This window comes from Schistocerca piceifrons, chromosome 4, assembly GCF_021461385.2.
Source record: "Schistocerca piceifrons isolate TAMUIC-IGC-003096 chromosome 4, iqSchPice1.1, whole genome shotgun sequence".
Lineage (NCBI taxonomy): Eukaryota > Metazoa > Arthropoda > Insecta > Orthoptera > Acrididae > Schistocerca > Schistocerca piceifrons.
The window spans coordinates 500,359,963-500,383,375 of NC_060141.1; the positions used below are offsets into that span (position 1 = coordinate 500,359,963).

General features: G+C 43.8%; 1 protein-coding gene across 3 annotated transcripts in view; it reads left to right on the forward strand.

The window, feature by feature from the left end:
* Nucleotides 1-23,413, forward strand: part of LOC124795501 (patj homolog) — a 489,093-nt gene that overhangs the window by 347,573 nt on the left and 118,107 nt on the right. For all 3 annotated transcript variants that reach the window (XM_047259561.1, XM_047259560.1, XM_047259562.1), the window contains one exon: nt 19,713-19,950. In XM_047259561.1, coding sequence (XP_047115517.1) covers nt 19,713-19,950 — 238 coding nt within the window. The remainder of the gene's footprint in view (nt 1-19,712; nt 19,951-23,413) is intronic.

Consider the following 23,413-nt stretch of genomic DNA (forward strand, 5'->3'; position numbering starts at 1 on the left):
TCACAATTACCGGCGTGTTACTGGATTCAACGGCTGGATTCCTTCTTGCGTCAGACAGTGGGACTCCGATTCAGATCCAGATACTTTAAATTTACAGCATTCGTAAGTGAAGCAAAGCGGAGACAGGACTAACATTGTTGTTGTTATTAGTCTACGAATATAGAAAGTATGTCTAATACTCTCAGAATAGCAGGTCTTCCCGTCTCGAAACGCATTGGACACACTCCCTTAAGACAACTGGAATAATGTTGCGATGAAGAGTGGACCTAACCCGTCTGTTGAGCTAAATCGTCAGAAAAGTGTAGAGGGCTAGTGAGAAATTCACGCACACGACCGTCCAGAATAATCAGTTTGATCATTCCATGGCATGCGATTGTTCCATACCTCGTCACTATCGTAAGTAACTTCAAAGCTGGACATACGTTTCAGCTGTCAAGTGTGCACATTCAGTGAAGAATGTCATAAGTTATTGTCGCCGAGACAAAGGGGATTTTGTCACTAGTTACTTTCTATGTGGCTGATAATGTAGCCCAAGCGTTTAAAATGGATTTCGTTCCGGCGTTTTGCGCGTCTATGGGTCAAATACGTAGTTGTAATTAGTGTTGTTAATTGTGACAACCGAACGAAATGGTGCCGTGTTAAGACACTGGACTTGCACTTGAAGTCTTTATCCGACCATTTACAGGTAGGTTTCATATAGTTAACCTAAATCGTTCAAGACAAATGCCAAGATGGTTTCTTCGAGTAGAACACGGTCGTTTTCCTTCCGCCCACTTCATTTTAGCTTGTAGCTCGTCTGCCATGATGTCGTAGTCGACGGTTCATTAAACCCTATTTTTAATTCTTTCCTTTGATCAGTATTTCTAGAGTCATGTTTTTGTTGCTGATGGTGGTGTTGGTGATGATGATGATGATGACGACGATATTGATATTCCAAGTCAGAGAGCAAAACCTGGCCCTGGCAAATAGAATACACGTCTCCAATATCTCGAAAATGGTAACAGAGATTAACGATTCCTTTGATACCCTCACTTAGTTGGACTCTACGGAAGTATTCTGAATGTAATACAAAACATTGGCTCGAGAGCTGGCGAGGTTTCCGTCGCCTTCTCTTTGCTGGCAAAATAATACCAATAAAATTTTTGTGCGCGACCAAGATCCAAAACAGTTACGTCAGAATCTAGCGCCGCCACACAAGCGCGACGTAGCAGTTTGCTTGCCGAGGCAGATAATTCGTCGCTAATCCCAACCCACAAAACACTGCTGCAAAATCTGCACGAAGTATGAGAAATTTTGATTTTCCACTGCAAAAATCTGCTTTTCTTCTAGTTCAATGCACAATGAAAGTGCGAATATTTCAGACAATTATTACCCACATCCTTATTGTTTTAATCGATACCCGACTGCCTTCAGTCTCATCGATTGTATGCGTAGTCGTTGGAGAGACGTCTGCCATTAGAACCACTTACATCACATTCCCCTCTTTTCCTCTTCGCTGCAGTAAATGGGAACATGAAAATCTGTTTCCAAACAAGTAAATTGTCAGCAGGTTACACATGCAGTACTGGATCATTAATCATCCTCATCGAGTGGACAGTGGCGACCAGTATCAGGTGGAAGAGGAGCCAGTATCGACATTGTGGCCGTCCGGAACCTGACGTATGCATTATTCGTGACCGGATCCTCTGGGACGGAGGCGGCTCAGCTCGTATTGATTTATGATCCAGCCGGTGGGGCCGGCGGCGTGCTGTGTAGTGTGTACAGCGCGGAGCCGCGCCGGACAACGTCCCCGCTGGCTCCGCCTCCATTTTCTAGATTACTGTCGCAGCGCTCGGAAAGGAAAGCGAGTCAGGGAGCGGCGGACTGCTCGGGGGCGAGCCAGTCCACAGCGGAGAGCGGTCTGTTATGTGGGCGGCGCAACGGCACAGCTCAACATCTCGAAAGAGTAATTCACGCACTATAAGAAAGGAAAAAAATGGATGAGGCTGTATACTCTGAGGCAACAAAAGCCATGGGACAGCGATGTGCGCATACACAGATGGCGAGAGTATTGCGTTTACAAGGTATAAAAGGGCATTGCATTGGCAGAGCTGTCATTTGTACTCAGGTGATTCGTGTGAAGAGGTTTCCGACGTGATTGTGGCCGCACGGCGGGAATTAACAGACTTTGAACGCGGACTGGTGGTTGGAGCTAGAAGCATGGGTCGTTCCATTTCGGAACTTGTTAGGGAATTCAATATTCCGAATCCACAGTGTCAAGAGTGTACCACATTTCATGCATTCCCTCTCATCATGGACAATGCAGTGGCCGACGTCCTTCACATGGCGACCAAAAGCGGCGACGTTTGCGTTGTCAGTGCTAACAGACAAAAAGCATTGCGTGATATAACAACATAAATCAATGTGGGACGTACGACCAACGCATCCGTTAGGACAGTGCAGCGAAATTTGATGTTAATGGGCCTTGGCAGGAGACGACCGACGCAAGTGCCTTTGCTAACAGCACGGATTGCCTGCAACGCGTCTCGTGGGCTCGTGACCATATCGGTTGGATCCTAGACGGCTGGCGTGGTCAGCTGAGTCTCGATTTCAGTTGGTAAGAGGTGGTAGAAGGGTTCGAGTGTGGCGCAGACACCACGAATCCATAGACCCAAGTTATCAACAAGAAACTGTGCAAGCTCATGGCTCCATAATGTTGTGGGCTGTGTTTACATGGAATGGACTGGGTCCTCTGATCCAACTGAACTGATCATTGACTGGAAATAGTTATGTTCGGCTGCTTGGAGACAGTTTGCAGGCGCTCATGTACTTCCTGTTTCCAAACAACAATGTCATATCACCCGGCCACAATTGTTTGCGATTGGTTTGAAGAACATTCTGGACAATTAGAGCAAATGATTTAGCCTGCCAGACTGCCCGACACGAATTCTGTCGAACGTTTGTGGAACATAATCGAGAGGTCAGTTCGTGCACTGTATCCCGCACCGGCAACACTTTCACAATAATGGACAGCTATAGAGGGAGCATGGCTCAGTATTTATGCACGGGGCTTGCAGCGTGTCACTGAGTCGATGCTACGTCAGGTTGCTGCACTACGCCGGGCAGCAAGAAGACCGACACGGTATTAGGAGATATCCCACGACTTTCGTCACCTCAGTGTATTGGAGCTCGTATTCAAATACTGCGAGAAGTATTCTAATTATCACCACAAAAATATAGTGTACATAACCAGTTGTTTTGGTTGTTTGATGGTTCAATGCCCGCCATCGGACTATACACTGAAATCCCCACCCCACTATACCGCAACACGCCTTCAGATGAGCCATTAATAAAAAGGAGTATCATGACATAATTGGTTTTCGGCAGCAGCAGAAATGGGGGAGCCGTCACACACCAGTCCAGATAACTTCTTTACCTGTCTCGCCCGGCCTGGCTCAATATTTGCTCTGCTGCCAAAAACGAGTTACCGAACTATACATCACTTTACGAACGGGATACGCTATTTTGATTTGCCTCCTCTTTCGGTGTGTTTCACGATGTAGACATGTACCGGGTAACAAGTAAAAAATAATTGCTAACTTACTTATCGAAGTGATTAAACTTTATAACTATTCCTCATAATTGGCAATATTACACAGTATACCTGTATTGTTAATGAATCCCGTTCGCATGTTTAATTTTATGGTGAAAATTCTTAAATTTCTACATCTGCTGTAACTACTGTCACTTTCAACAGAATAACTCATCTCCCCCACACAAACAGAGGAGAGTGGAAGGAATGTTATAGTAAAAAATTGCACACAATGAAATACATATAAACTCATCGTTCAAAATACACTGCGGTATAAAAATAGTGAAGTATCCAGAAGGGGAAGAACAAATGAATTGAATCTTCACACCTCCATTGAGTTTTTCAGTCCCAAAGTCGGTCCTTAAGGCGCAAACCATTTATTTCGACTGACTTCGTACGACAGTATCCTAGGGAAGAGAACTACGTCGAAGTTTTCCACTCTTAACTTTTGACGACCATCGGTCTGGCGTTGTTCACTACCGCACAACAAGTAACAGTAATAAGAACTAAAATAATAGCTCTTGCAAACCACAAAAACAAAAACATACAAACGGGTCAACGACCACGGATAACAACGAAGTGCCTGAAACTGGTGAACAGTTCAAGCGGGGAGTTTCGGTGTTGTTGTGGGACTGGCCGAAAGGGTCCCGAGCGTGCCACGTGAGCTTCCCCCGTTCTTCTTGCATCGTAGCTGTCATCTTATTCTGAACAGACTAGTTCCTCTACATTCCCGTAAAAATCTACCGTAACGTTTCCCCGGTACACGACTCTTACATCAATATTTGGGGGAGGAATTTGTGTTTATGGGGAAGAACAGGCGGAAAGTTAAAGCTTGCACGGATAGGTAAACTGGAAAGGCACATGCCCCACGAGAAAAGTGTCTCGCAGATTTCAATACGACACTTGCCACAAATGCTATATAAAAACACATTGTTTAAAACCAAATTTCTTTAAGAACGTGGAAAATCTGTTCATTAAATATACATTGCGTTATTTCAGAGTGTCACCAGTTAGTAGTTAGACTTACCGTATTGGATTATTTTCCACATTCAGAGCATTAATAAACTGGAATGATCGTAGCACTTCAGTATCGCGCTTCAAGTATTACTACTCGCCAATAGGTGTGCTGTTGTGGCATAACTCGCTGCAACATACTAGAATGCGCAGCTGCTGGTCTCGTGCCCGACCAGACCTCAACTTGCAAATAACACGGGACCCGCCTTCCGGTGTTTAGAAACAAGCCTCCGCTGCCAACTGCGTTCCCCCACGTGCAGCTTTATTTTCGGCAGGAAGTCGTGTTGTACTGAATGGGTCTGACAGAAAGGCACCCGCTGCTGCCCGGCACTTTAGGGCACTGATATGAGCTGTTGCTGCCTACTCCACGCGCCGAGTGATCCCACTCGTCAGACACGGCACTTGACTTGCGTTTCTGTTCAGTTCGTAAGCATTCTCCAGGCGCAGTGACCAGTCCTCATACAAGATTTCTTTCCAGTTGCGGTACGTAAACATGAATGCTGCTGCAACAGGGCTCAGCTGCTAACGTACAGAAACCACTGTTTCAGATGTTTCACCCTAGTTTTTGATAATGGCCGCACTGCGTGCTATTAGTACATAAACCTCGGATACTTATAGAAATATACGCTTCTGTTCTAAAAGTTCTTGGCCCGTAAAACATTTGTCAACATAGCCGCTTTTGTAGATCATTACGTTTACGAGTAGTCTAACAACTTTGGAACTTTTAAGTAACCTCAATAAAATATTTCCGGCCCTGCAAAATAAGCATCTATTTCACCTGCATTTGATATGAATCATCGTCCACATAGGCATTCATTCAGGTCTGAGAACATAAAAGACGGCTCGGACGAAAATGCAGCGAAATACTTCGGTGGTGGAAGAACAACAAGCAGTTGCGCAACAGCAACGATCTGAGATGCGTTTGAACGGGCGCTAAAGTTGTGGAAGAGAGAAGTTGACATGAAGCTTGAATAGTGACTTTCAGCTTCTCTAGCAGTTCAGCGTAATACTCCCAAGTGGTGGAAAGTTACCGTTTGACGGTCTATCCACGTCGAACTCATGATGGCCGGACGGAAAATTGAATTTCGCACCTACTGAATATATAATTAGTGCATTGTAACCTCCCTAACTAAATTTACGAAACTGTTCGTGGGAATAAAGAAAGTAGCCTTAAGCTAGTTTGTGACCGTGGCTAATGGATAAAGATGATCGGCTTGGGAAGGCGGGTTTACAACGATAATACAGTGTTGCATACAAAGTTTTCACTGTACTCGGGTTTTTCTCAACACTGTGGACAGCCAACGAATACAGTTCAGTTGGCAGGACACTTGCCCGCGAAAGGCAAAGGTCCCGAGTTCGAGTCTCGGTCCGCCACACAGTTTTAATCTGCCAGGAAGTTTCAAACTTTACGTCGCGGTTGATAGTGGGAAACTGTATTTTCGAACGCTGAGTGTTCGCTGTTGATTTTCGTGAATTAATGTGCAGTCAAATGAACTTTCCTCGTACTACATACATTAATTGTTCTTTAATTTTTATATCTGAGTCCGGAATTTATTTAAAGGCACCATTCATACGTATGAATATGATTCAGTATGCATGTGATTTAAGCTACAGTCCTCTGGTTTCATCAACATCATTAATCCTATGGTATTTATCTAGTCATTTCATATTTTTTATATTGTTTGATGACTTATCTACTTATTAAAATGCGTTTGAGCATCAGTTCTGCATTAAATGTATTGGTTTTAAAGCAATAGTACATAACCAGTCCTTATGGTATTATAACGTGTCATGCCAACTGGTAAGGTCGTGCATTGCCCACAACGATAACGGCAAATAAAACCGCCGGCGTGCTCTTACCGTGATTAAAACATTTTGTTTTGATCTGTGATACGTGTTCAGGTAGGTCGGTAGACAGAATGCTGCTATCGGCGCTTCTCCTTGCAACGAGATCTTTCCACGAAATTTCAATCGCCAATTTTGCCCTGTGAATGCCAAACTATTTCCAGTCTACGTAATAAGAAATGACCATTGTGGTAATATAAAAAAAAATCAGTAAGTGCAGCAAAAGATTTATGTGTTCATTTTCTCCTCGGGCTATTACAGAGTGGTAGAACGATGGAAAAATAGTGCGGAAATGTTTCTGTGCACTCTGTCAAACACTCAAATATGAAATGCAGAGTAAGCATGTAGATGTATGTGAAGCCACTTTTCCTAATTTATTAGGAAGGAACGAAGAAGATTGTAGAGTCTGATCCTCCACCATGTTCAGTAAAGTGAACGACGAAGTGATATACGATAAGACAAGAAGGCTATCGCAGTGTAGATGGAGGTAGCACCTCAGGATTCATTCGAAGTAGTTTACGCGAGGACGGGGGACTTCTCGAGGTCGCATTTGGGGCTATCCCAGTTCTACTTTTATTTGTTAGGAAGTATTTATTTCGGCACATGTTTTGAAGTTGAGTAGTAGGTTGATGGCAGTGGACCAGTCGTTTAAAGCCAGCTCCCGTTATAGAAGCATATGAAATTATCGTTATATCAGCGAACTTCTGAGCAGCGGAGTGTAGGATTTCAAACATTCTCTGAAATTCTAACCAACACGCATTTTAGTTTCAGCTCTTTCAGTTCTTTTGGTATATCGTCATGAACAATGAACAACTTCCAGACAGGGCAATTTCGTAGCACCTTCACTAATCTCTTTTTTTCCCACCAGCTTTCAGAATCCCACTGTCGACAACAATACGGCAGGGAATCCAGACCACTTACATACGTGTGTAATTTGTACTAGGTTACAAGTAACGCATAGTTAGACGGATTATAAGTAAAGTATACATAGAAACCAAACGAAAAACAAGAATAAAAAGGAACAAAGGGGGAATTTTTTTTTATCGTATCTGAAACGAAGAGTAAGCGTCAGTGAAAATTGAATATGGTACAACAATAGATCGAAAGGCATCTTGCGAATTGTCTCAATTTGCTGTACGCCGTGGACGGACAAAGCGAAATAATACTTGTTAAAGGCTGCTCTGAAAGATCGCCACGCAGACAAGAACACAGCAGTGTTACATGGCATGCAACCTCCCTTTTCTTAAACAAAATCATGTGGCCTCGGCAAGCACTCGTTCCATATTAATCTTAATTGTAAAAGTTTCTTTATAATTTGATTTAAATTATTACACATATGTTCGAGTATGGTACGAACAGAGCACATATTTAGTAAGGGCACACAAACATGGGAAACTCCCCATCGCACCCCCCTCAGACTTTGTGGTAGAATGGCTCCGTGGTTAGCCTGACAAAAGCTGAACATAAATCAAGCATGAAAACAGGAAGAAGGTGTACTGAACTATGGAAAAGGAAACAAAATCGAAACAGTGAATGGTTCTAGCTCACATATTCGACATCGAGCAAATGTCAAGAACCACAGGGTCGTGGTTCGGTGACGGACTTCGAAACTGGAAATCCCTGTTCAAATCTTCCTCCTCTTCTTTTTTTTCACAAAATTACAACTTTCCGTTCGCTCATTGACGTGTAGGTTCTTCTTCTGTAGTCATACTATACATTGGTTATGGAATATGAGTCATGTGGTAAGAATATATCACCGTCACAAGCAAATGTGATGATTAGTAAGAGCAGGGAGATGCTGCATAGACCTCTCACAGAAATGAACACAACAAACAAATGGGTGTGAACTATGTTACAACATAGGAATTCAAGAGTCAAAACTTCTTAACGGAACGCGAGTCATAACGTGTGGTAATCGGGTGGAACAAATTAGAGGTACATATACGTGTGGAGGTTCCTTCTGTACACCTTGCTGTTGCAGACGGGCATTAAATCACCACACAGACACGAATTTGAATACAGCGAACAGACGCGCCATTGACCGGACGGACAGTTCGTAATTTTGTGAAAAAAAGGAGAACGAGAGAGATTTGAACACGAATCTCCCGTTTCTCAGTCCAATACCTTGATCATTCAAACGCGACGCCGACGCTATACAGCTACCCCATATTCAGCCGCGAGGCCGACGCTACCCCAAAGTTGCACATCTTGAGTTTGGGCCGTTCACTGTTCCGATTTTGCTTCTTTTGCTATTTCAGTACACCTTCTTCGTGTTTTCAAGCTTGATCTGTGTTCAGTTTTTGAAGGGCTATTCACTGGGACATCTTACCACTAAATCTGAGAGGGGTGCGATGGGGAGTTTCCCTTGTAAATAGGAAGCAAGACTCAAACACGCGCCCTAGGTTTCGTGAAGCAGCTTCGCTGTCTCGAACTAAGAGGCTGGTCTTCCGCATTTACCTGCCACAGAAACATCCGTAGTGGTTACAACAGAACACGTAATCAGTGTGTCAGTAGGCAGCAACGCTTGTCATCTCTCTCTCTCTCTCTCTCTCTCTCTCTCTCTCTCTCTAGTGATCTACGCTGAGGCTGGTTTGCAGCAGTACGCCATTCCCCTGTTCTGTCCGCCCTCATCTTAGCTGCCACGTATGTAGTGCAGCCCACATCATGCATAATCTGCCGCATGTATGACATCCTTGCTCGTCCCCGGCAATTCTTTCCCTCAGTAGCTCCTTCTGATATTGCTCTAGTGATGTTCTTGTCTCGTAAAATTTGTCCTGTCTCTTCTTGTCTGTCTCCACAGGGATCGGGTATCCTATACTCTTCCTAGTACCAATTCAATGGTAACTCTGTCTCTCCACCTGATCTTCATCCTTTTTTAGCCCCAGATCTCTAGTTCTTCTAGCCGTCTTCTCTCTTGTTTTCCTATTGTCCAAGTTTCATACCCGTACAGGGCCACACTCCAAACAAATGATCCGTTTCCTTATTTCCAGACTGATGTGCATGGCGGTTGGTAAGTTCTTTCTCAGACTAAATTCAATTTTGGCCTGCTGTATGCTGTTCACAATTTCTTTCTGGCTTATACCGTCCCAATTTCTTTTCAGCTTCTACCTTCCCACGTGATACTATCTCCCAAATAAGTAAATTTCTTTATCACATTTAACTCCTCTCTTCCAATTCTTATTTTGAGCCTGTGTTAGCACTACGTACCATCGCTACAGTCTTCCGCTTTTTTATACTCATTGCACACTATTACAGAAAATGCTTTGCATCGTGCTGAGGACCTATAGCTTTCCTGGATGTAAGCACTGAATGGGGGGGGGGGGAGAGAGAGAGAGAGAGAGAGAGCGAGAGAGAGAGCGCACATCCTTGTCTCACGCCTTTACTAATTCTTGCTACTGATGAAAATTTCTAATCGCAGGCACTTCATTTTTATAGAAGCTGAGTCACTCGCATATATTCATATTTTAGACCTGCATTCTTCAGCGCTCTGACTATCTCTTGCCACATAACAATATTACATTCCTTTTCTAGGTCTACAACTGCAGTAGAAGTTGTTTATTATTCTGTATTTGCGACGCATGTCTCCCGTTAGTAGCCAGTGTGAAAAAGTGATATGGATATTATGATGCTGCCTGATGTACCCAGAACTGCAGGTTAATTGAAACGTGGGAAATAATTTAGTTTGAAATTGCCCAGCTGTCGCTGCCACGGCCATATTGGACGTGCGGGTAACAGTGAGCGTACATCACTGCACGTATGTCGGTTATTTAGTTATTCAGATCCAGGTGTAAAATCACATAGGAATTAACTGCTGCTCGTAGATTTTGCATATCCACGGTATCGGCGTCAACTTTATCATCAGTTCTGCGCGAAATGACTGCTTCGTCTATTTGCAATAACTTTTTAGCAGCGTGCCGTTTCCTCTTGCAGATGCTATCCTCCCTTTCTTTCAGTTAAATTTCTGTCGAGTTTTTGAAAGCAAACAAGGACAAAAAGTGAGCTTTAACCTCAAGACGAAAGAGTAATAATGTTATACACAGCGAAGCAAAGTGAACCAAATTTTATTGCGTAGTCACAGTGCCCCACAGTACAAGATTCAAATGCACTAATGTTAAAGCGGCTCACTCCTTCTTGTGTTCGGCATTTAAGTGATGCAGCTGGCGCAATAGTTAGAGAAATATTAGTTTGCTGAATAGATCGTTTTTCTCAGTTACTACGAGGGAAAATACACTCCTAGTTGTCGTTAGTGTAGCATGACGGCTAAAACTGAATCATAAAAACAATTGCATGCATATTGTTTTTGTCGTCTTTAGTTTAGGAAAATATAATTGAGGAAAATGACTCTTCATTTCCTCGAAATGCAAACTTACACAAGAAAGCGATAAAAGTTTTTTTTTATTTTGTTGATCTATTACTCAAGATAGGTGAATACCGGGCTGGTCCCCACGTCCCGCCTCAGTTACACGGCTCGCAGACATCTGAACACGTTCGCACTTTGCCATGGATTACGCTCTTCGCAGACAGTTGGGGTACTCAAATTCCGTCCCGGGGGGTACAGGGTGGCGGCAGGAAGAGCTTCCGGCCATCCCCTTAAAACTAACCTTGCCACATCCGATTAACCATGCCGACCCTGCGTAACCGCGGGAAAAAGGCACAAGCGATAGATAGATCTATTACTCAAGATACTAATCTGTCTCCTAAATGAAAGTACCAACCTGATCTTGTTGTTTGTTATTGATCGCTTTCAAACTATTTAATTTGTAAATTAGAATTATTTTATTTGCTCCTCCTAAGTAGCATAACATAACGCGGCTCAAGAGCTTTGATCTTTCTGGAAAAACAAAAGCGCGTAAAAAAAATTGTGCACCGGCGAACGGGATTATCTGGGAGATGAGTAGTTATGACGAGAAAATGTTTTTCAATTATGTCTTCCTAAAGCAAATACAGTACAACGCCCTCTAAGGTGAGGAATTCGTTGGTTCAACCGCCTATATTACAGAGATTGTTTACTGTATCTTGTTAGCCAATTTTTCTTTGGGGACAGTTAATGTCGTAAATGTAAAAATTTCGTGTATTCGACTGTGATCAAAGCATGTGGAATATTTATTGCCGCGTTTGTGTTGTTGAAGAAAAAAGAGAAGCATAGGCGATGAAAATAGGTCCTGGCACTTGGTTTCCTTAAGTCGAATGTTATTAAAGGGGCTGGCTGCTGACATAAACATCCCGACCTGGCAGCGGATGGTGAGCGTGATCTAGAGCGTGTTGATGCTGGTGGTAGTGGTGGTGGTGGTGGTAGTGGTAGTGATGCGTTGCATTTGTCGCTCCATGAAACACTACGAAGAGGTGTAGGATTAATCTCGTCAGACTGAATCATAATGAGAATTTTTTTGTCACCGAATGGCGCGCCGCTACACTATCGTGCATAGTGACTTCGGCTGTGAAGGATGGTGGTACGTACTTTATCTGAAATTACCCTTCTTGCTACAAACTGACAAATCTCACTCTTATGTGAACATGGTGACAAACACACATTTCTGATTTTATTTTCAGATGTTGAGTAAATCAAAGTCATGTACCATTGTTGGCAGGGAGATCGCGTTCGGCAGGTTCAGCCTAATTGCAAAGATTCTTTTTCCTCGTCGCGCTCAGTAGGGATGGGAAAACCCGACCGGTTAAAACTGATACCGGTGTTTTGGTTCTGAATAACCGGTGTTTTTTGATATTTGACTGGCCTAACTTATAACAGTTGTTTTTTTTTATTTTTTACTGACAAGCCGATAAAAAACGAAATATCAGTTAGCCATAACAGCAGTGCTAAAATTTCTGGTTTTTAAGTATACTTTTTTAGAAAAAACGAGTAATGTTTATTCGCAAAATATACATTGCTTTGAAATATTGCGTTATAATCGAAAATGAGAAAAGCGATCAGTGCTGTTTTAATAACAATGCCGACAGAAAGGAGCAACAAACACATGGCATAGGAATTGGTAAAGCACTGCTGTGACAATAGTGTACCTGTGACAATGTGGCATGACCTATTCGTAGTACACGTACATGCGGTGTAGAAGACTTGCCCCATCTGGTCTTTATAGTAGTTTCTCACTGTCGCCTTCGGACATTATTGTTTTGCAGAACGTCTGGCCTGAAAGTATTTTGCTAATTGCGGTATTAGTGAAGTAAAATACCCCATTTGCTTTAAAATATTAAAAACAGGAGGACCCACAACAAACTTGGACAGCATATGAGGAGAAAACTTAACAGTTCATTCGCACTTTACGATAAAAATAGAAAATACCTGATCCGATGCCTGCGTCTACATAATATGCTTTTATCTGCTAGTAGCCTTTTTAACACGAGAAATTAACATGAAAAATAGAAGTCTTCAACATCAGTTTTGACCCTTTAGCACTGAAAATTCGTAGCACTCGACTAGTGGTGTGATCCTAGATTACAAAACGATTTTTGAACAAAGTTTCAAAAAACTGGACTCCAAGGAGAATACTATGTATTTTGAAAGTGAGGGAGTCAAAATTTTCAGTCTTCGATCGATTTCTGCGTTTAATGCCAGAAATAATAAGAATAAAATACCAAAAACCGGTTAAACTGTCAGGTTAAACTGGCGTTGAAAAACGCAGTTATAACCGAAAATCGGTAGTTTCAGCGATAACCGCCATCCCTAGCGCACAGTGACACTTTATCCTCACGAAGTGTGGGAGTTGTGTGTTTAAGTGTTTCTGATAAGCGTAGGAGACTACGCATTGTGTGTAGCGTGGTGTCATGTTTGTGTTGGATGATGACGAGAGAAGGGGGAGAGCGGAACCCGGTGCCGGCACATAGCCTGCTGCTCTTGAATAACACAAAAGGGGCCGCCGAGTTTAACGTCCCCATCCGACGGATCTTCATCAACAGTGTCACATGCCCTCGTTTCATGAACAGTTATGAAATGATTTGGAACTCAATCGAGGAAATTTGCGCAAATTCTGGTGATCGGGAGCCTTACGCCACCATCCCTCCTCCCCTTCGCCGTAAAGCCAAATGGAAAGCAACCAACATGACGTGGCGCTCCAGGCGGTTACCCATCCAAATACTGGCCACACTCGATGTTGCGTACCTTCGGTGATCTGACAAGAAGTGGTATTTTCAGTGAGGCAATGCCGTGATCGCTGTGAAGGCGACAGAGGTTACGCTTACTCGTGTGAGACCGCGGCAACAGCATCTGACAGGATTGGAAAGGGGCCTCTTTGTGTGTCTCCATTGGGCCGGGTGACCGAATCGTGTGCTATCCAGATAGTGAGGCATTCGGGATGTATGAAATGTAAATTGCGAATGCGCTACAACAGCACCTATACAATTTACTGGAAACATGTGAAAATTTATACTGAAGGGAAACTCGAAACCAGGTTCCACGTTTTTCGCGAGCAGTCACATCCGCGTCAGCTATCCGAGCACACTTACAGGAGCAACCAAAATCTCCATATGTCTATTCCTTGGAACATTGCATCGAACTCTACTGATTCTGTCAAATAAAGATACTGCACTAATACATTTGGATGTGATAGTGGCCCGATATTGGACTGCATGGGAACGTGAAGACAGGCATACTCGTCGTGAAGATTCCGGTCAGCCATGTCTGGTCGCGACAAGAGGGGATCATCGTACTGTGCAGCAAGCTTCTCTTCTACCAGGCAAGCACAAGTATGGACTCCCTGCAACACTGTGTGGCCCTGCACCATTGGTCGGAACTAATGAATCGCTGTTCTGCGCCACCCAGATGACATTTGCGAACATTGTGGTGACCTGGAAGAGGGCCCATTCTTCTCCCCCCTCCCCTGCTCTCTCGCTCTCTCTCTCTCTCTCTCTCTCTCTCTCTTCTGCGCGCTCTCTCTCTGTTAGCTACTGAAGTAAATAGAACGTGGGCCGGCCAAGGTGGCCGCGCGGTTTTAGGCGCTACAGTCTGGAACCGCGCGACCGCTACGGTCGCAGGTTCGAATCCTGCCTCGGGCATGAATGTATGTGATGTCCTTAGGTTAGTTAGGTTTAAGTAGTTCTAAGTTCTAGAGGACTGATGACCTCAGAAGTTAAGTCCCATAGTGCTCAGAGCCATTTTTTTTTATAGAAAGTGGAAAACGTTTATACAAACAGCTTGAATTATTTACACACTTTGGATTAATCGTTCCCTAAACTTGTAAGAAAGCTGCTTGCCGCTTTTGGGCCTGTATGTCTGCTTAAAAAGTATATATGGGAGCCCAGATGACGGCGTCAATGTCGGTGTATCCAGCGAGCTGCTGGCTACTGCCTTGGGGAAGACGGGCGGCCCCGGCTTTATGCATAATTCAGGAGGTGCCCTCCCAGACTGCCCAGCTTCCTGCGGCATATTCGCAACCTCACAGGCCGTGACGGTTCACTTAGTCAAATTGCACAACTGCGACACGTTGCCTAATTGCTCAGAATCCTTTCAAAAATCCGAAATTTTAAGGAAATCATGTATATCATCGACGTGAAAAAATATCTTAACGAAAAATGTTCCTGTAGTTCAACAGCTTCCGAAAATTTCAGTTAGCCTAAATACTGTAATGGTGCGTTCTTCTGATGGTGCTTTAGAGGAATGTCACCCTGTAGTCGATAGCAGACAGATATCAAGGGATTGTGACACGTAGCGAGCCAAGAAATTAGACCAGTTCACTGATTTAGTACTCTTAAATCGGCTTGATGCAGGCAGCCGTAACGAATAACAATTATTTGGAAGCAAATAAGATAGCCAGTAGAGATTTCATGCAGTAGTGACTGGGAGAGAAAGCTGTCTTATTGCGGAATTTAGTTTCTCCAAGTGTCCTTAGCCTGAAGTACCCTAGCGTTAATACAAAATAAAGGCAACGAATTGCCACTGTGTTACAATTTTATTTCACATCTGAACTAGCGATTTCGTAACTCACAGATTTGAAGTGCACACGATACCGTGAAACTATAGTTTCTTTCCGAGTGGTGGCTAACATGTTTCGAGACGTATCAACGCGCGTAGCTGATTTAAATCCAACTATGAAAGCCATAGTTCACCAACCATAATAGTGAACATATGATGCTGGTGATGCAAGGACACCAAGGTGAAGATACTGTTGCTGAAACAATAACTTGAATCATAGAGGGTTCCATTACTGTCGTAAAATTTACAGGGTGACAGTTATTGAACTATATGAAAAAAATCGTAAATTAGTTACAAACTACGACGTGCACACACATTATTCAACATTTAAACGTAACTACAGATATTCGGATTTAGGTTATGATATGTTCGATATCCCTGCCGCCATTGGCTATGATGTGGCGCAGACGAATGGTGAAATTCTGCGTGACCCGCTGAGGTGTCGGAAATCGACGCTGTTGATGGCTTCCTGAATCGCTGTTTCAGCTCAGCAGTGGTTCTGGTGTTACAACTTGTCTTTAATATAGCCCCACAAAAAGGAGTCACATGTGTTCAGATCCGGAGAATTTGGCGGCCAATCGAGGCCCATGTCAGTGACCTCTGGATACTCCAGAGCCAGAATGCGGTCCCTAAAGTGCTCCTCCAGGACATCACTCTCCTGCTTCGATGGTGTCAATCTGTGTCTTGCATGAACCACATCAGGGTCACTTTGGATAATGGGGATGAAATCATCTTCCAAAACCTTCACGTACCGCTCGGTAGACACCGTGCCATCAAGGAATATCGCACCGATTATTCCGTGACTGGACATTGCACAGCACATGGTCACCCGTTGAGGGTGAAGAGATTACAAGATCGCGAAAGGCGGATTCTCAGTCCCCCAAACGCTCCGATTTTGCTTATTGACGAAACCATCCAAGTGAAAGTGGGCTTCGTCAGAAAACTAAGCCAAGCATGCGCATACTAATTCCCATCATGCCCCACAGCCAACGATGCAGTTTGAACATCGTAACGCAAAACATTCAGAAGTTATGGCGATTTTATGTCATATATTTCAGTAATTGCCACGCTGTATGAAGGCATAGGAGCTTTGGTGGATGTTAAGAGTAGTTGTGTGTGTGTGCGTGTGGCGCTCGCGCGTGCGTGCTTGCGTCGATGCGCTCTGTAAAACATATAATTTAATAATCCAGCATAGCCGTAAAAGTATTAATATGTTGAAGAAAAGAAAACATTTTAGATTCAATCCATATTATTGCCCTGACGACAAGTGTTTGCTGCATCTTCGTTTAAGAGAGGTATATGTTTTCTTAAATTCGGATTAAGTAAAAAAATGGGTCAAATGGCTCTGAGCACTATGGGACTCAACTGCTGAGGTCATTAGTCCCCTAGAACTTAGAACTAGTTGAACCTAACTAACCTAAGGACATCACAAACATCCATGCCCGAGTCAGGATTCGAACCTGCGACCGTAGCGGTCTTGCGGTTCCAGACGCAGCGCCTTTAACCGCACGGCCACTTCGGCCGGTCGGATTAAGTATTCAGTAAGGACTGAATGTCATCTTTCAAATATGAAGTAATATTTCACGAAGTCGAGTGATACGGATAACATTTTCGCATAAGCCAATTAGAACAAAATGTGAAACGAGAGTCCGCGTTATTAAACAACTGCGTAAACGGAATGGGTCGCAGATGATTAATTTTGAAAAAGATCGCAATTCGAACCCCTTAGAGATACGGTACTGGTGGTAAATCCCTAGACAAATTTAAATTTCTTAATTTCCATAATTACTCCTGGTTGCAAGAGTAGAATACTGTTTACTTCGCGTAGATGAGGTTCGTGCATGGGGAGATGGAAAACAAAGGAGCGAGGAACTCGACGGTAAACGCTGGGCTGTAAACAACCCGGATGGTCGTTAACGGCGTACTGGAACTAAGGGCCTTGGAACGTGACCGATACAGGCGTGTGTGAAGGGGTCAGGGGGGGGGGGGGGCGCTTACGACCTCTTCTGCAATCTCCCTGCTGTCCCTAGTGCAAATTCCGCTCTAATATATCCAGAACTCATCGCGTGCGCAGTTTAAACCTCCTGCGTTGCTAACAAAAAGGCGTCTTTAAAAAGTTTTTTCAACACTACTTCCGTGTAAGTCTTTCATGACTTACGACAACGTTGGACATCCTAAGTGCCAACATAAATTTTCTGTTTTAAGTCGAAAATAAAGCTGTTGTATTAACCCCAACTGACAATATGTAGTTTAAACGGCATTTCAATGGAAGAAACATTGTCTTTAACTGTAAATAAAAAATTCTCAGTTTCAAAGACCAAGTAAGACTGCTATAATGTTGCATCGTTAAATCATACATCACAGTTTCTATCTCAAATAATGCAAACAGCCTAATCTCGCAGTTCCTACGTTCGAAATTTTGTATTAAGTGTAAAAGAAAGGAAGAAATGACTCATTTGCCGGCCGCGGTGGCCGTGCGGGTCTGGCGCTGCAGTCTGGAACCACAGGACTGCTACGGTCGCAGGTTCGAATCCTGGGGTGTGTGTGACGTCCTTAGGTTAGTTAGGTTTAAGTAGTTCTAAGTTCTAGGGGACTTATGACCTGAGATGTTGAGTCCCATAGTGCTCAGAGCCATTTGAACCATTTATTCAGCATTTGGTTTACTTACTTGATTAGCTGCACCTCTTGTAGACAATTGTCATTTTTATGTAAGATTGCAAGGAAAGACATTTCGTCTTCCTCCTCCTCCTCGCCTGTTCCCTTTTTCTTACGGGTTGGCATTGTTGCACGCATTTTAGTGACATAGTAGCTGTATGCGCTGCCTGACGCCACCACTCTCACAGAACCTGCGTACCCCATCTGCCTGCGACTAGAGTAAATCTCATGTTCAAGTGTGAGTCTGTTTTCTGTTTGTGTAGCGTTTAAGTGAGGCGGGACGTGGGTTCTAGCCCGGTATCCAATTAGTTTGTGTAAGAAACCGCTAAAAGCCACATCCAGGCTGGCTGGCAGACCAGTACTCCATTCGGGGCTGGCTTGGCTTCCCGAATACCGGAAACATCGCGTTAACGCACTCAGCTCTCCGGACGGGTCTGTGTGTTTAACAGTTTGAAAGCCAGTGACATTACAGGAATTTTATATAACATTTACATCCTCATGTTGTGCAAACCACTGTGATGTCCATGACAGAGGGTGCTTTCAGGACTGTATCACATATCAGGGTTCCTTCCATTTCCATCCGAGTACAGAGAGCGGGAAGAATGAATGCTTAAATGTCTCTATACGTGTTGTAATTCGTGTAATCTTGTCTTTACGATTGCTGCGGGAACGATATGTTGGCGGATGAAGAATATCCTTTTCTTAGTATGGCTTTCTGAAGCTCCGTAAGTATTATTTCGCAGGATAAGTGGCGACAGTCTTCAAGCGCCTGCCAATTCAGTTTTCTCAACGTTTCCCTGACGCTCACCCGTGAGTCAAATATCCTGTGTCCATTCGTACTGCAATTTTTTGAATGTTTGGTGTATCTCTTGTTAGTCCTATTTCGCATAGGTCTCATATTCTAGGATGGGGCGCAGAAATGATTTGTAAGCTGTTTTCTGTGAAGAGTGACTGCGTCTCGCAGTTTCCTGTATGAATCGAAGTGTGTGTGCGTGTGTGTGTGTGTGTGTGTGTGTGTGTGTGTGTGTGTGTGTGTGTGTGTGTGTGTGTGTGTATGTGTGTGTATTTGTACGAGTCAGCTAATTCCAGTTCTGATTCACTGATGCTTTGTTAAGTGCAGAATTTTACATTTCTGGCGATTTCAAACAAGTTGCCAGTCGTTTCACCATTTTGAAACATTATCAAGATCTGACGAAATATTTGTGTAGCCTTTTTCCTATACAAATTCAACATAAACAGCTGCGAAATCTGAAAAATTTCTGAGGTTGCTATTGATATTCTTCTATCAAGTCATTAACATAGATTTGAACAACAAGGGTCCCAATACGCTTCAGTGAGGCTCGCCTGAAGTTACTTCTACCTCTCCACCTAAGATAACATACCGTGTCCTCAGTCCAGCCACACATTTTGTTTGATCCCTCCATATAGTCGGACTTTGGTTAATGATCGTTGGTTTAATACTGAGTAACAATTGTGATTCTTAGCTGTGTTACGTTTCATATAGTTAAAAAAGCAGCTTTGTATGTGAAAATTGTGCCTTGTAGAATATGTGTATATATTTCAGTTTTATGATAGGGGCTGAAGAAACCCTTCAGGTTTTCTTTTTATTTCTAAAAGTTAGCAGCTACTCGCGTGTTCTAAATGCCCTCCGACCAGGGAGTAGATCGTGAAACAACTAATAGAGTTTCCTTCGAATTGTTGTTGCAGAGATGGCCGCATTCATGAAGGCGACCAGATCCTGGCAATCGATGGTCAGCCGCTGGACTCAAACATCTCGCACCAGCAGGCCATCAGCATCCTGCAGAAGGCGCGCGGGCTGGTGGAACTGGTGGTAGCCCGCAACGCTGCCGACGAGGACGTAGCGCCGCCGTCCCCCTCCCCGTCACCCGTAGACCGCTCCCCGTCCGCCATCAGCGACACATCCAAGGCGGGCTCTGACATGGTGGTAAGTGCAGCAGCGGGTTACGGCCGTGCCAGTGTGTGTGGACGTGCTGTGACGTTAATAATATGGTAAAAAAAAACTTTCCTTCCTAATATCAAATCTCCAAACTTTCTAGATCTATCTACACATCTACATCTATACTCCGCGAGCCACCTTACGGTGTGTGGCGGAGGGTACTTATTGTACCACTATCTGATCCCCCCTTCCCTGTTCCATTCACGAATTGTGCGTGGGAAGAACGACTGCTTGTAAGTCTCCGTATTTGCTCTAATTTCTCGGATCTTTTCGTTGTGATCATTACGCGAGATATATGTGGGCGGTAGTAATATGTTGCCCATCTCTTCCCGGAATGTGCTCTCTCGTAATTTCGATAATAAACCTCTCCGTATTGCGTAACGCCTTTCTTGAAGTGTCCGCCACTGGAGCTTGTTCAGCATCTCCGTAACGCTCTCGCGCTGACTAAATGTCCCCATGACGAATCGCGCTGCTTTTCGCTGGATCATGTCTATCTCTTCTATTAATCCAACCTGGTAAGGGTCCCATACTGATGAGCAATACTCAAGAATAGGACGAACAAGCGTTTTGTAAGCTACTTCTTTCGTCGATGAGTCACATTTTCTTAGAATTCTTCCTATGAATCTCAACCTGGCGCCTGCTTTTCCCACTATTTGTTTTATGTGATCATTCCACTTCAGATCGCTCCGGATAGTAACTCCTAAGTATTTTACGGTCGTTACCGCTTCCAATGATTTACCACCTAGGGCATAATCGTACTGGAATGGATTTCTGCCCCTATGTATGCGCATTATATTACATTTATCTACGTTTAGGGAAAGCTGCCAGCTGTCGCACCATGCATTGATCCTCTGCAGGTCTTCCTGGAGTACGTACGAGTCTTCTGATGTTGCTACTTTCTTGTAGACAACCGTGTCATCTGCAAATAGCCTCACGGAGCTACCGATGTTGTCAACTAAGTCATTTATGTATATTGTAAACAATAAAGGTCCTATCACGCTTCCTTGCGGTACTCCCGAAATTACCTCTACATCTGCAGATTTTGAACCGTTAAGAATGACATGTTGTGTTCTTTCTTCTAGGAAATCCTGAATCCAATCACAAACCTGGTCCGATATTCCGTAAGCTCGTATTTTTTTTCACTAAACGTAAGTGCGGAACCGTATCAAATGCCTTCCTGAAGTCCAGGAATACGGCATCAATCTGCTCGCCAGTGTCTACGGCACTGTGAATTTCTTGGGCAAATAGGGCGAGCTGAGTTTCACATGGTCTCTGTTTGCGGAATCCATGTTGGTTATGATGAAGGAGATTTGTATTATCTAAGAACGTCATAATACGAGAACACAAAACATGTTCCATTATTCTACAACAGATTGACGTAAGCGAAATAGGCCTATAATTATTCGCATCTGATTTATGACCCTTCTTGAAAATGGGAACGACCTGCGCTTTCTTCCAGTCGCTAGGTACTTTACGTTCTTCCAGCGATCTACGATAAATTGCTGATAGAAAGGGGGCAAGTTCTTTAGCATAATCACTGTAGAATCTTAAGGGTATCTCGTCTGGTCCGGATGCTTTTCCGCTACTAAGTGATAGCAGTTGTTTTTCAATTCCAATATCGTTTATTTCAATATTTTCCATTTTGGCGTCCGTGCGACGGCTGAAGTCAGGGACCGTGTTACGATTTTCCGCAGTGAAACAGTTTCGGAACACTGAATTCAGTATTTCTGCCTTTCTTCGGTCGTCCTCTGTTTCGGTGCCATCGTGGTCAACGAGTGACTGAATAGGGGATTTAGATCCGCTTACCGATTTTACATATGACCAAAACTTTTTAGGGTTCTTGTTTAGATTGTTTGCCAATGTTTTATGTTCGAATTCGTTGAATGCTTCTCTCATTGCTCTCTTTACGCTCTTTTTCGCTTCGTTCAGCTTTTCCTTATCAGCTATGATTCGACTACTCTTAAACCTATGATGAAGCTTTCTTTGTTTCCGTAGTACCTTTCGTACATGATTGTTATACCACGGTGGATCTTTCCCCTCGCTTTGGACCTTAGTCGGTACGAACTTATCTAAGGCGTACTGGACGATGTTTCTGAATTTTTTCCATTTTTGTTCCACATCCTCTTCCTCAGAAATGAACGTTTGATGGTGGTCACTCAGATATTCTGCGATTTGTGCCCTATCACTCTTGTTAAGCAAATATATTTTCCTTCCTTTCTTGGCATTTCTTATTACACTTGTAGTCATTGATGCAACCACTGACTTATGATCACTGATACCCTCTTCTACATTCACGGAGTCGAAAAGTTCCGGTCTATTTGTTGCTATGAGGTCTAAAACGTTAGCTTCACGAGTTGGTTCTCTAACTATCTGCTCGAAGTAATTCTCGGACAAGGCAGTCAGGATAATATCACAGGAGTCTCTGTCCCTGGCTCCAGTTCTGATTGTGTGACTATCCCATTCTATACCTGGTAGATTGAAGTCTCCCCCTATTACAATAGTATGATCACGAAACTTCTTCACGACGTTCTGCAGGTTCTCTCTGAGGCGCTCAACTACTACGGTTGCTGATGCAGGTGGTCTATAGAAGCATCCGACTATCATATCTGACCCACCTTTAATACTTAGCTTAACCCAGATTATTTCACATTCGCATTAGCTAATAACTTCACTGGATATTATTGAATTCTTTACTGCTATAAATACTCCTCCACCATTGGCGTTTATCCTATCCTTGCGGTATATATTCCATTCTGTGTCTAGGATTTCGTTACTGTTCACTTCCGGTTTTAACCAACTTTCCGTTCCTAATACTATATGCGCACTATTTCCTTCAATAAGAGATACTAATTCAGGAACCTTGCCCTGGATACTCCTGCAGTTTACCAATATTACGTTAACTTTTCCTGTTTTTGGTCTCTGAGGACGGACGTTCTTTATCAACGATGATAATGTCCTCTCTGGTAAGCCGTCAGGTATTTTATCGTTTCGCCCAAGGGGGGGTCCCTCTAACCTAAAAAACCCCCGTGTGCACGCCACACGTACTCTGCTACCCTAGTAGCTGCTTCCGGTGTGTAGTGCACGCCTGACCTGTCTAGGGGGGCCCTACAGTTCTCCACCCAATAACGGAGGTCGATGAATTTGCAACCATTATAGTCGCAGAGTCGTCTGAGCCTCTGGTTTAGACCCTCCACACGGCTCCAAACCAGAGGACCGCGATCGACTCTGGGCACTATGCTGCAGATATTAAGCTCAGCTTGCACTCCGCGTGCGATGCTGGTTGTCTTCACCAAATCAGCCAGCCGCCGGAAGGAACCAAGGATGGCCTCAGAACCCAAGCGGCAGGCGTCATTCGTTCCGACATGTGCTACTATCTGCAGCCGGTCACACCCAGTGCGTTCAATAGCTGCCGGAAGGGCCTCCTCCACATTACGGACGAGACCCCCCGGCA